Here is a 14,756-nt window from a genome sequence, read left to right on the forward strand (position 1 = left end):
TGAAGGTGAAGTGTGCTTTGAAGGTTCATTGGAAGCAGCCATGGAGCAGCCAGGGTCCGTGGAGCGCCGGCTCCTTCGTCCATGGAGGCGCAGGCGATTCTTCTTTGTGGCTGTGTCCTTGGCGCGCCACCTGCAGCTCTGATGGTTTCTCTTCTTGCTGCCGCCATTCGGATCACAGCCACGGGGGGCATCTGCCTCTTTTCCGGTGGCTCACCCCGTACAGCACTAGCTGTGTATCAAGGCACAAGACCGGCCTTTGCCCACAGGTCCCTGGCAGCGCTGCACTCCCACAGGCCTCACTCAGGTCTCCCACAGCAGGTGCCTCACCGACTCCGGCGCGCCACAACCGGGTCGGGGGCAGAAGGACGTCGCCGACATGCTGCGGGAATGCATAACGTGAATCCGCGTTTCCCCATCAGATACGGTTGCCCTCAGATAAGCGCGCTGAACAAGCGTGTGCTTGTTACACGCGTGCTTTCTCAGTGCTTATCACGAGGACGCGGGTATTTTGCCGCGTGGGCGGGGCGGAGCGGCAAGAAGACGCAGGGGGAACAGTATCTGATGGGGAAACGGTCGCTGCTATTATGGGCTGGGAGATCTTGCGTGGCATCGGCCGAGGTACAGCCGGGCGCGGCGGTCCGGACTGGACCATCAGGGGGTCCTCCTCAGGGATGCAGCCCTCTCTGAGGTACGGTTTAGGCGGGAGGGCAGGAGGGGGCTCATGGAGATGGTAGAGAGGTGGATTGTGGGGGATGTAGTGAGGGTGGAAGTGGTGGTGGTAAAACTGGTGTTGCTGCTGCTGCAGCCCATCCGGCTGTGGAGCTCCAGTGCAGCCCAACCCTGCAGCCTGAGGCTGGATCTGGTAGCCCACCTGGGCCGGGTTGACTCCTCCTGGGGCCGAGTTGCTGCGGCAGGGCGGAGATTTAACTCCCTCCAGGACGTCTGGCTCAGACATGCTGTATCTGACGGGCTGATAGGGAGAGTCCAAGTCTTCCTGGTCGGTGGTCCAGGCCTGGCTGCTGGGGACAGACTCCAGGGTGTCTGTGCGGCTGGCCGGGGGGTCTGAGGAGGAGGTGGCGCTGCCAAAGTTGCTCTCGCTGTGGGAGGAGACCCCCGAGCTGGCGCTGCCCGAGAGTGTGGAGTTACTGCCATCCAGGACGGACTGCGGACTGGTGGGCGAGGCAGGTATAGGGTGCAGGGGAGACTGGGGAGACAGGAAACGGTTATAAAAAACGATTCATGATCATCATAACTGGGTCTGTCTCTAGATTTAATAGAATATTCAAACTGATCAAAAAAAGTTTAAAAAAATTAAAGGAAGTTGTTTTTATCTGGGATAAGAAACCAAATTATTCACAACAGCAAAATACACATGAAAGTTAAAACCACATCTGGAAAGAAAACAGGAAAACACAGAAATTAGGACAAAAAAATCTATGATTTCCTGTGTCGATCTTCATCTTGTCAGTCTGTTAACTGATCACAGTTTAAAACTCAATCATAACAATTTATGATTAAAAAAGCGCAATATATATATTTATGTGTTTCTTAAGGGGAGTAGACAGACAGACATCCAAGCATCCAAACTAACAGCAGGAACTGGGAGCAGTAAATGGAGGAGAAGGAGGAGAAGGAGGGTACCTTTCTTAAGGAGCGCGCAGGGAGAGCTGGAGGGAGGTCGCTGACCTGGTGGTGGAAAGCATCAAAGTGCATCGACAGGTGTTGCCCTACAGGGGGAGACACAGCAGGACTGACTGAAAAATCCACACTCGCATCTCAGAGGAGGAAGGAGGGAGAAAGATGGAGTGAAGAGGCAAAGAAATGATGACAGAGGAGAGGAGGGAAAAGAGAAGAGACAGGGTGAGAGGAGGAGCAGGAGGAAAACTAAATCAGTGAGGAGGTGGAGGAGTGTGTGATGGAGAGGAGGGATTTAAATCTAATCTTTTAAAGTTGATATTTTCTTGAGCAAGTCAGGATCTATGAGCTATATGAAGCATGTTTACATTGTTTGCACAAAATCATTCATACATAATGAGGTTGTAACAATGCAGTGCTGGTGGAATGTGACTCCACAATCTGGATGTTTTTGAAACGGCTCATTTTCCACTAACACCAATTTATTACCAAAAAACATCTGGATGTTTGTTTAAATGATTAGGCTGTTTTAAGAAGCAGTTGAGAAGTACAAAATGTACAAAATGTGAATTTTGCATAATAGATACCGTTAAATAAAGCCAGTTTTATTGGGTTCCTGCTTTTCCACATGTAAATATCTTATTCTGAGTTCAGACCATGAGAAACGTTCCGGGGGGGAACCGGTGGAGCCAACACGCTGCCAACATGGGAGGAGAGGAAAGGCAGGGCCTCCCTGGTGCCGCTGTCCAAACTCCAGCTGCTGGGAGTGGTCAGGACTGCAGGAGACACAGATACAGAGCAGCTTAAAATAGCTGGACCCCTATTTAGTATCATTCATATTTTACAAAGATAAGTGTAAGTTTGGTTACCTTGGTCACAAACATCACAACATACAAAACTTAAACGCACAAAGCTTTTTCCTCTTTGTGTGTCTGATGAGTAAATCTCTCTTGCAACAGTTTAGTGCAGTGACTGAGCTGCTCACCTCTCATTGTGGATGGGGTGGAGTTTATCATCTGAGACGGAGCAGAGTGGGTGGAGCTAAGACTGGAAGAGGAGGGACTGGCCTGCAGAGAGAAACAAACAGTTTAGATCTAAAATAATAACTACTGAGGGAGAAACTGATGTTTTCCTGAAAAATAGATTAGTATGAAGCTGGTGTGTTGAAATGATTCAATGGAAATATGGTGACATCTGCTGGTAAACCTTAAGCATTGCATCTGCATGAAATAAAGATCAGTAGCACAGCACAGCTGTATAAAGAAACAAAACTGACCTGCATGCGATAGAAATCCTCTGGATGCTCCACCACCATGCCGTCTGCCAGGATCAGCAGGTTTCCTGCCTCACTGGAGTTAGAGGAGAGAGAAGGGGAGGAAATGCGAACTGGAGTCAAAACAGCAATGGGACTGGGAGAGGGAAAACCAGGAATATTATAAATAAAATTAATAAAAGAGGAATTGAGTTAGGAATAGTCAGAAGGAAGACGGACAAAAGAGAGAGGAGCCATGCAGATTGCAGAACAACAAAAAAATAGGCAAAAAGAGGCCAAAACAGCAGAAAATATTCATGCAAGTGGAAAATGAAAATCAGCAGCAATCAGAACATGCAAGGAGTCAAACACAGATTGATATCAATTGGGAATGAAGACAGAGAGAGGAAATGGTGTAAGTTCAGAAAGTGTGATATGAACAGAAGATTATAAAGGAGAAACAGCAGATGGCAGTGATTAAAGAGAAGAAGCTTTGTGTCTTTAAAACCTGAATTTCTTCAGAGTTTACCTCTGACAATAAAAACTAATTTGGCCTCTGCTGAATCAAATGCTACACATTTTTTTAATCCTGTATGCAGCTTTGGAGGTGAAAGAATGACTACAAGGAAGGAATAAAGCTGAGAAAATTCACACCTTTTCACCTCTAATATGATGAGCCATGAACAAGGTTTGGATACTAAGCTAAAATATCTACCAAAGGTTACTTAAATTTTTTTTGACAATTATTCATAAATCAGAAGCTTACTGTACATTTTTTACAAGTTAAAAAGTGAGATGTTTAAATAAAAATAGGCAATCCTATCCATCTTTAACTTATTTATGTTCTAAGCTGAAGCTGCAGACCTGCAGTTACTCTGGATGATGATGTGACAGCAGGATTGTGGAACAGATGAGTTACAGTGTTAAAACTCACTGAAAGGTAATACAAAGCTGAACCATGTGTGTGTGTGTGCGTGTGTGTGTGTGTGTGTGTGTGTGTGTGTGGTGCAGACCTGTGTCGGTGCACGAGTTTGAAGCTCTCTGGGCTCATGGGGTTGTGAGAGGCCAGGATCCCTCTGTTGACTCCAGAACCAGACTTATCAAAACCAGGTGGGCCCTGAAACGCAACATAGAAGCCCTGCTCCGATTATTCATACCGCTCCTTCATAAACACACATTCTGAGATTAAAATCAGAGAAAATTACATCAAAAAGGCTTTTCAGAAACATTCATGGCTGTTTTGGTCTGACCAGGCAGAAGTTTAACACCTGAAAGAATCATTTATAAATTCAGGAGGTGAAATGTTCAAAGTTGAAAGAGTTTAGACTCAAAGCGGTGATGTCTTTGCTTCAGGCAGAAGAACATCCTCTTTGAAGATCCAGCTAATTAGGTTCCTTCAGCACATTGATTCATCCTCTATGATATGATAAAAGAAACCTTCCTCCAGACACACGGCTGATTTAGGTTTGTTTCATCATATTAAGGCTTGTAAAAAGCTCACAAAATTACTACTGAACAATAGTTCTGCTTCAGATTCTCTCCTTACATCATTTCTTTCAAGCATGGATGATAAAAGCTTCACATATGAAATTTAAAGCTCTTCTTGTGCACTCACATGGCAGAGGCTGCTCCTCATCATCTGGAACTGATCGATCAGCTTCTTGTGCAAGGGACGCATTTCTGGGTGCACCAACTTCTCGTGTACAGCCAAGCCCACCCCTAGGATGTGAACCTGTGAGAAAACCAAAAGAAATGTTTTAGTAAGTGATGAGAAGGAGTGATGATTTCTTTCTTATTTACTCAAACATCTTAGCTATAAAAGAACTTGTTTTCCATCTGTTGAATTAGTCTGAAATCACTGTGTGCTTAATATTCTAGTTTCTGAGTCCTCTTCGAATAAAATACCAGTCATAGCATATTTTTTATGTATTGAATAAAGGTTTAGAGATTTAATTAATCAGAGTGGCTACATTAAATCTATATACTTTGTTTTCTCTTGAATAGACATCTACAGCTGAAGACTGCATTCTGCTATTCTTTATTGATTCATTGGATCTGTATTATGTTACCTCTGACTTGTTTCATTTGTTTACTTGTTTCAATGTAAATGTTAAACCTCTGTGTGTTTTCTTACACAGGTTCCTCCTGAAAAATAAATGCAAACCTCATGGCGCTCCCTGATTAAATGAAATATAAGATGTAAAGTGTGGATCTTGTGTCACCTGCTCCTGCATGAGGTCTTTGAGTTGTGTGATCTTCTCTGTGTCTTCAGGGTGGCTGGTGATGTACTCCTTATCAAAGAAAGCCTGTTGGAAAGAAAGAATAGGTTTGTTTTTAATGGCAGCAGGATTATTGCTAATATCTGCAATTAGCTGAATATATTTTTATAACGCTGTGATACAAGTCTTTGTTGTTAAACTACAGAATCAAACTCACTTTCATACACCAGCAGTAATAAGATATACACCTTTCACAGACTCAAAATTAAACTCATTATTTCAAAAGGTGGTTGGAGGATCTTAACAGCTCATGTTCTCCATATTAACACAAAGATTTCATTTGGACTCCTAAAATAAGAAGAGAGCCACAATAAAACCTGAGCAGGGAAACTTCATGATAATAAAAACTCTCATTACAGAACAAAGATGGCAGGACAGAGAAGGACTCATTAGAAGATGAGTGTTAATGCTTATTTTAAGGTTTTCTTTTTTCTCAACCTCTTGATATCTGGCGATGCCTCCGTTCACGGCGGCGTCGATGACTCCGTTCAGCGTCATGCTGAGCAGGTTGATGTTCCCATGCAGCTGCTTGTGTTGGTACTGACTGATCAGAGTCCGCAGCTCCTGGTTCTTATTTTCCACCACAGAGACGGCGTTTTCCAGCGGACTCACCTCCACCTGCACACAGCAATGCAGGTAGAGACATAGACATGGATAAGATTAATAAAATTATTTCTGACTTCCTCATAATACATAAAGTGTCACACAGCATTTTTTAAGAATAATTATTTTTTAATTTTATAAATTTCTAGGTGTCTTGGACAACCTTAAGATAACATTTAACATATAAATACAACGTTGCATCTTCTTTCAAAGTCTTAAATATATAAACAGCAAACGGCAAGAAAAACTAGGCTATACTTGGAAGCTTCCAGGTTTTCCCTTTGAGATCAATACAGTATTTTGAATTTAAATTGAATTGAATTATATATGTCAACCCAAAGAGTTTATTTCTATAAAAAATTACAATTCCTATTCCTATCCTATGTTGCATCACTTAAGTCAGGGGTCCCCAAACTATGGCCCGCGGGCCGCATCCGGCCCGCCTCCACATTTGGTGCGGCCCCCTGAACAATACTGTAGTATCAGGCTATCTGTGGATAGGAACCTTTGTGCTGTATTGTGTTTGGCGGCAGACAGAATAAAAAGCACCTGCTAAGATGGAGTTGTCTCACGCGTGCTTCTATGTAGCCTCAAGATTTTATTGAATATACATATCGGAGAACAGAACAAATACCAGAGAGCATTCAGATTTTTTTTTTCATTTACCGTATTTTCCGGACTACAAGCCATTTATATGTGGATTTTTCTTCAACCACCAGGGGGCTCTTTAGCAGGAAGTGAATATTTGTTTTCAGCAGTGGCTGAAATAAAAGGAACCTTGACCAACATAGTTCATGTGTGTTAATGATTTTGATGATGGCACTCAAAATCAATGGGTTGGGAAGCTTCATTGCTTCACGAAGCTTCATTTGGTCATCACTACTTTCAACAACAAATCTCAAATATAGCAAAATGGGCCCAAAAGAAAAATATCAACTAAGGCATACCTACCTAACTCAGGACAACAAACCAAAACTGACCTCACACAATGAACACAGGGGAATTTATACACAAAGGCCTACACAAACAAGGAGGGGTGGGAGATGAGACAAAGACAAACAATGCACAAACATAGACAAATAATTAAAATCAAAACATTTTGACTACAACACGACTGTAAAAACAAGACAACCTAACATCAAAAATGTTTTAGCAGTCCATAGAAATTGTTCTATGAAATTGTTCATAAAAATAAAATAAATAAATAAAAAATTGGGGCCCTGTCAATTACAAAATTAATCATATTGTGTTTTCTAAGATTGTTTCTAGCAGTAAAATTTTAATGTTATCTGCATATTCATGTGTATACACATAACAGCTATTAGTAGAGAGAGGCAGATTCTTCAACATCAAGTACCCTGCTTCCAGCAGCCTGATGGATTGTTCCTCTTCCTGGTTTGCCTTTCAACCAACCATCTCCCCCAGCCAGTCCTTCAAACTTTATTTACTGATGTATTTGCTGTGTTTTTATACTTCTGCAAGATGTGATTTCCTGTTAAAGATGTTTTAGACGATGTGCAGACGCTTTCACAGCTGTGACAGAAATAGCTTAACGATAACATCCTGTGTAAACCTAATCTGTCTTAAAAAGAGTTGCCATATATGGGATGCATTTTCCTGTACTTGTCTTTGTTGTTGAATTATCACTATGACGACATGCCCGCTTAGAAGTGAATAAATATTGAAGGGCTGGAAGCCCCCGTTGGAGTTGGCTCATCTGACGCAGTCGAGTCTGACACGCTTCTCCCCTTTTGAAAAAGACAGTCTTTGTGTCCTTGTGATCATTTCAGAGTTTATTTGAAGAATAAACCTAACATGTTTAAGTTGAATAAATGGTATCCTTTTAATACTTGACATTGGGTTTAAATTTCAAGATAGGTATGAAAGACAATATCCCGAAAGAAACAGGGAAACTATTTTCTATTGAATTTTGTGTTAAATGTATGTCAACTGTTTGTAATATTGTTGTTTCCTTTCTCTTCAACAAATAATAAACTGGCAGTTTAAACTTATTTTCTGGTCTGTGCTCATTAATACACCTACACATTTCACTAGCACTGGTCTTATTGTGTGTTCTAGTTATTGTAATCACATCATAAGAGTTACATCAGCATGAATCTTTGACTTTTTTTGCCCAAGAAAATCAAAATACATGCAAAAAGACACTTTGATTCAGTGTCCTTTTTCCTGAAAATTCACAAAATAAATAATGCTCTAAATAAAGTACATTTAAGGCAAACAAACCATTTATCAATTTGCCATTTGCCATGCAAAGTAATCATGCTTTTTTTTCTCCAGTAGGTGGCGCCTTGGAACTATATATAAACAAAAGAAATGGAACCTGAGAAAAAATAAAATGGAACTTTATCTCAAATCAATGCTTGTAAACTTGGGGATGCAGATAACAGTCTAATTTCTGTTGAAGTCCTTATAAGACACTCTACTGCCTTTTGGGCAAAAGCTCCAGAGTTCAAGTCCCACTGTAGGTTTTATTTACTGTACATTGAGTTTGTGCTCCCTGTGCATAATGGCTTCTCTCTACGTACTCAGGCTTTCTCCCACAATCCAAATACATGACTGATGAGTTAATTTGTTACTCTAAATTACTTTTGATGTAAGTGCATGGTCGTTTGTCTCTGCAAACAGCAGGAGACAAACTCCAAACCCTCCCGCAGGCAAGCCAAAAAAAATTGCTGACTTTGAAATAGATACAAATAACTTCAGTTTGAGATTGTAGTTACACCAAGGATGAAAATCTCTGAGGAATCTGCAAGAAAGGCAGCATTCAGCAGCACTGCAGACACAGAGGGATTTGATTTCGATGTTTGGCCTTTCACAATATAGCTTCAGTTCCCCTGTGGTCTGAGAACAATTTCATCTTTCCAAACAAGATTCGGAAAGATGAAACGCCAAGATGGTCACAATTATGGTGATCTACTACTCCTGTTAGCATTTAATAAATAGCAGAAAATGGAAGGTGGAGATAAAAAGGGCCCAAAATGCACTAAATATATGGCATCTGTTGTCTAATAAACCCTGCCTGGTGTGTGAAGTTTATAAAGTGTAGAATAATAGGAGATATTTAAGCATGGTGTGACTTTAAATTAGATATATATTTTGGACAGATTTTTGGAAGAAAAATATAGGAAGTATTTTAGTTCGTAATTGATTTTTTATTATGTAAAACACTTTGGATTGCTTAATGTGCGTGTCTGTTGCATTTTCTTTCCGTTTTTACGAGAAGTGGATATTATACTGAGCTATGGATATTTCCCAGTTAAGGCTCATTCAGTACATTCATTCAACATTCATTATTGGCAAAACTTGAATGTTGAACACTAGTAACTAGTGTTACTAGTTATAGTAACTAGTGTTACTAGTTGTAGTAACTAGAGTTACTAGTAACTAGTGTTGCTATTTGTTTATAATAAAGGAAGAAACTTGTTTTCATTTTATTTTGTTTTTCTCTTTGTTTCAGTGCCTGCTGCTGATTTAACCAACAGAAGATCTTTAAAAAAATAAATGAGTACAATATTTAAAAAAAAATTTAAAAAAAACTTTAAAACGGTGTGTCTCCTTTTATTTACATGTGTCCATAATGAATTGAATTTAATTAATTTTAGTTGCAGCTGGAAATGATCCATATATTTTTCTATTCCTATTACTTTCTGTTGGGTTTAATATATAGTTGCTTTTTGTGTACATTTATATTTACAATAATTTATAGAAGCTCATATCGATGACATCTCTGTTTACTCCGCAGAGACTGGTAGCTCTCTGTTCCTTGGTTGAAAAACAAATGTGTGGAGAAATGCTCCTACAATAGGCCTCTATGTTAGCTACACCACAAAGCAGGCGTTTGTCTTTGCAGATATTTCATGGCCCAGAAATTAGTTTTGGATGTTTTTTGGCTCTGAAGTCAAATAAAGTTTACTCTTCATTTGGACACAATCTTTATTTTATTTTGTACTTCATTCCAGTTTTGGGGTTAATCAACATAATGTTGCTGCAATGATATCCTTGGACCAAGATACTGTTAGTATCACAGAGTGAAAATATTAAAGCTGTAAATTGACTGTGGCTACAGCAAATAGAAAGATGTCCAAACTTTGGCATACACAGTTTTTGCTATGTTCAGGTTGTGTTTTCATGTTCTTACTCTGATTTGAAATAAAAACTTTAGTCAAGATGGAATTGCATACAGCTGTAGGATTATGTGGTCATCATCCTGGCTAAGTGTTCTTTAAATAAATAGGAAAACTTTCCTCCTCTATCCTTCCCAGAGAAAACAACATACAGCTCAAGTCATACATGTACTATTTAAAACACCCATAAACTGTTTTTCCTCCATGTCTGACTAAACCTATTTTAGGTCAGTTAGAATGACCAAAACTATTTATATCGATTAAATGCCAGAATAATCAGAGGGAGATGTTTTGTTGGGATTTTTTTGTTAGACTTTCTTTAAATTAAATTTTTTACACAAACACAGTGTGACGTCCCCCTCCACTTTTATTAATTGTTTTCTGTCCTGAAGCACACCAGAAGTTGCGGCATCCAAGACCTGCTAGGGCCCAGCGTCTCCTGGCTATAAAAGCAGCTGTGCTCCAGCTATAGAGGGAGAGGGCTGGTGGAGCTGACCTGACTTCTCTACCCAGCTCCACGTTTCAGGCTGGCTCTTGCCCGACTTATCATGCCCACCCCGACTTTACTTTCTTTTCTTCTGCAGGACCCCCTGCTCAGACCACCTGCTAGGTGGAGCAACAATGACGAGACAGACTGGAGAGTTGTGACTGAACTAGAGGAGCTTAAAAACAGGGAGGCAGAAGGTGGAAACAATGGACCAATGGAAACAATGAGGTAACAGATTATAGGTGTGAGTTGTTGGAGCAGGATTCAGGCTGAGGTTGTGCCATCTGTAGAAGGTGGCACAGGGAAGCTAGGAAGATATACAGGGAAAGACAAAGAGTGAGGGAGGAAACAGGGAAGCTGGAAATAAGTCTAATGCTAAATAAACACTAAGACTAAAGAAGACATGATAAACTAGAAAGAGAAAAAGACATGAGGGAAAACTATGAAAGAACCAAAACAGACACAAGACTGATCTAAAAATAACAAGAACTAAGGAATATAACTAGGACTAAACAAAGAAATAACCTAACTAGAATTACTAAAGAAAAACAGACATAGGCTCAAACATCTAAGAACAATAGAACCATAACGAAATAACTAAGAAATAAACATAACTATAGAAACACTACGGAGGGACTGAGATAAGGAAAACAAGAACAAGACAAATCTAACCAAAATAAGTTACATCAACATGAAACTAGAATGACACTGAAAGGTAAAATTAAAGTGAACTAGAAAATAACTGATAAAACAGAAACACACACAAAGACTCCTAACACAAAACCCAGAGTCCTGACATAGGAGTGACAGATAAACGTTTAACTTTTAAGCCCCTGAAATAATCTGTTCCTGTAAATGATTTTGTTCCTCCTCTTACAATGAATTGCAAAAAAGGTTAATTAGCAGCTAGTTCATCAGGGCACTATAAGAAGTCACTATTTGAAGTCATCTTTTTAAGCAAGTTCTAATGTGGAATTAAATCGTTGCTTTTAAAACTATAAAGATCTTACAGAAAAAATACATTTTTGAAAAGATCAACGTTCTTCTTAACGTAGCTCAGTCAATGTGTGAATCGCACTTATTATTAACACACGTTTACTAGCTGTATGAACGCTGTAGTGTGTAGGTGAAATAGTCAACGTTTGTGTTTCTGCAGTTCGCGGAAGCCAGAACCGAAAGTAAAAAGTGAATCTGACGGGTGTGGCTGCAGTCGGTCGGTTAGATCGAGCTCTGCTCCGTTAGATAAAGTTAATTTCTTTATTTATGGCTCTTTTTGTCAAAATATTCTAGATACTGAAAAAACAATGGAGCTTCTTTTAGTCTTGTGCCTCTGCATCTCCACTTGGACTGGAAAGACGCTTGGTGATGAAAACGGTAAGAAGAAACTGCGCAGATGCTTTAGACTGGGGAAGTAGCGGACAGATCTGTAGTTGTCGCATCTGTATTTAACTGTTAAAAGGCAGATTGTTACACAGAGATAAAAATGCATCGTCTTTCACATCTGAAGTGACGTTGTAGATGGTATTTTTCTGTTTTGATCTACATTGGCAGTGTACCGAACCGAATGCATGTACTTTATAGATGTACGTAAACGTGAGTGCTGCGTCATTCGACCTGCAACAAAGCATAGGGGAGGGTGCAACTTTCATCACTGCAAAAGGATGTACAGGCATAGGCGTAGGAAGCGGGGGGGACGGTGGGGACATGTCCCCCCCAATATTGGAGAGAGTCACATTCGTCCCCCCCCAATAATTTCACAGCTGTTGCGAAGAATTTTTAAGTCTTCCACTCGCATGCTTTCATTTTGAAGGCGCACAACAGCGCATTCAGCAGAGCGCTTCCTCCCCCTCCCCCCTCTGAACGGCTCAGAGTAAAGGCAGCAGCAGACGGAGTCAGAGAAACTCCGTTTGAATCAGGAATTTTTCTATGAATATCGCTCGTTTATAACATCTTGTCATTTTACTTTCATATATAGAACTAAATCTTTTAGGTTAAGCCGTTTTAATTCTGGGATAGTCATATGTCCAAAATTTTACTGCTAACTTTGTTTAAAAGTTAGCTAGTCTAGTCACAATGATTTAGAATGAGACTGAAACAGCAGCGAAATTTGCCTTTTTATTATTTAAAGTGAGCAACATCTGATCATACTCGACCAATTAACATGTATTTATATATTATATTATTTAGATATTTAGGAGAACAGCAGTGCTAGAATGATGTTGAAGAAAGCTGAAGAAGCTCTGGCGAGATCTTCATTTAGTTTACTGAAATATGTATTAACTGTTTTTAATTTTTAAATAACCTAATGTAACCCAAGTTACATTCTAGGATTAGAAATAATCCAAATAAAAGTCAATCCAAGTGATTTCTTAAAAACTAGGTTCGTCTGCAGGAGGAGGTGGCAAATTGCAAAAACACAAAGACAAGTAGATGGTGCAAAATCAGTGAGTTGTATTGATATTTACAATATATACAAATTAGTCCACAATTTAGAGTTCAAAAGGGTTCCTTAATCCAAGAAAGTCAGTCAGTCTTTGTTGATGATGAAAGGAAAAACAAAAAATAAATGTCCAGTTCCGTCAGTGAAGACTGTTGGGCCGAATCTCCAACCAGTTCGGAAGTTTTCACAGATGATAGGTGTTGTATTTCCAGATCCGCTAATACGGTTAGCTCGCCAGTCTGGTCAGCATGAAGCCAGACAATCCGTGATGCATCTTAAACCCTTCAGCCACTCCTTGAGCGGAGGAGGGGATCTGCAATACACCTGGCCTGTATAAACAGGCCTAAATAATCAAACAACATGTACATGTATTTTCTAATTACTAGAGGTGTGCCGATCGATCGGTCACCGATCATAATCGGGCCGATTTCCGTGAAAAAGTGCATGATCGGTGATCGGCGATCATTGGCTCTTGTTGCCGATACCGATCATCTCATTTCCAACCTGCCTGTGCAGCTGGTCTCCTTTTTCCTTCACACTGCGCAAACGCGCAGCAACAAATCCTAAGCGATGTGGAACTATAACGCACTGAGTGAATGGGGAAGTTTGCGTGTTGCGGCGGAAAATTAAAGCACGTCAAAATGCATCAACACAACGAATCTAATATGGCATAAAAACAATGCCATACTTGACGGAGTTTGGCTACATCGAGGCTCACTGCAGTAAAAAAGACATACGGAGCGATCAGATATCAGGTAAAGCAGCGCACAGCTACAAACACTCACCCGGATAAGCATGACGGTCAGAAAGCTAAACAAATAACCTGGAAAATTATTTAAGTCTTCGAGCTGCGATGTAAGGCGCTGGTTCTGCTCTCCTGTTGAACCGCTGCTACGCTACAGGTAGTAATATTTGACAGACGGAGCGCCGCTTCTGCTCCACCTGGTAGTGACTCTCACACCGAACCTCTGATTAAAGCTGCAACATCTAACTTAAAAAAAATACATTTTACATATGTATTAAAACTTTCGCTGTCCTAACATGAGACAGATAATCTCTGAAAAAATAATCGATCTCCTCCCTGTTCTGCATAATTACTCCGCTCAGTCAAAAACAGCCAATCAGAGCTAGCAGTAATCTATGAGGGGCCGTTTAGGACAAAATTTAGGTTTTGTCTCTCACACACTACCAAAAACTCTCGCATACTCCAAAAAAGTAGCCTCGCACACTCAAAAAAATTACGTTTTGTCTCTCACACACTACCAAAAAGTCTCGCATACTCCAAAAAAGTAGCCTCGCACACTCAAAAAAATTACGCTTTGTCCCTCACATACTATCAAAAACTCTCACATAGTCAAAAAAATTACGTTTTGTCTCTCACACACTACCAAAAACTCACGCATACTCAAAAAAATAGCCACGCACACTCAAAAAATACTCACGCACATTCAAAAAATACTCAAATTGCGTATACACACACTACTAAAATGTCACACACACACACACAAACGTTAACTTTCTCGCTCACATACACTACTATCAGCTCGCGCACATACACTACTATCAGCTCGCGCACATACACTACTATCAGCTCGCGCACATACACTACTACCAGCTCGCTCACATACACTACTACCAGCTCGCTCACATACACTACTTTTTAAGTGTGCGTGGCTATTTTTTTGAGTATGCGTGAGTTTTTGGTAGTGTGTGTGAGACAAAACGTAATTTTTTTGAGTATGCGAGAGTTTTTGGTAGTATGTGAGGGACAAAACGTAATTTTTTTGAGTGTGCAAGGCTACTTTTTTGGAGTATGCGAGACTTTTTGGTAGTGTGTGAGGGACAAAACGTAATTTTTTTGAGTGTGCAAGGCTACTTTTTTGGAGTATGCGAGACTTTTTGGTAGTGTGTGAGA

General features: G+C 40.3%; 2 protein-coding genes across 3 annotated transcripts in view; one reads left to right on the forward strand and one right to left on the reverse strand.

Annotated features, from left to right (window-relative positions):
* Positions 1-2,274: 2,274 nt before the first annotated feature.
* LOC148159713 (dedicator of cytokinesis protein 3-like) lies at positions 2,275-6,459 on the reverse strand. Its single transcript, XM_088005991.1, has 8 exons — positions 6,436-6,459; positions 5,605-5,784; positions 5,110-5,193; positions 4,503-4,619; positions 3,901-4,004; positions 2,912-2,984; positions 2,621-2,702; positions 2,275-2,411 (listed from the first exon to the last, which is right to left on the reverse strand). Exons 1-8 carry the CDS (start codon positions 6,457-6,459, stop codon positions 2,275-2,277), a joined length of 801 nt encoding a protein of 266 aa, XP_087862117.1.
* A 5,117-nt stretch (positions 6,460-11,576) lies between these two features.
* Positions 11,577-14,756, forward strand: part of LOC106909985 (hemicentin-1-like) — a 78,428-nt gene continuing 75,248 nt past the window's right edge. For both annotated transcript variants that reach the window (XM_088005756.1, XM_088005757.1), the window contains exon 1: positions 11,577-11,775. In XM_088005756.1, the coding sequence (XP_087861882.1) occupies positions 11,706-11,775 (70 nt within the window). In that variant the 5' untranslated portion in view covers positions 11,577-11,705. The remainder of the gene's footprint in view (positions 11,776-14,756) is intronic.

This window comes from Poecilia mexicana, unplaced genomic scaffold, assembly GCF_051168715.1.
Source record: "Poecilia mexicana isolate PSO_F unplaced genomic scaffold, ASM5116871v1 scaffold_5, whole genome shotgun sequence".
Taxonomy (NCBI): Eukaryota; Metazoa; Chordata; class Actinopteri; order Cyprinodontiformes; family Poeciliidae; genus Poecilia; species Poecilia mexicana.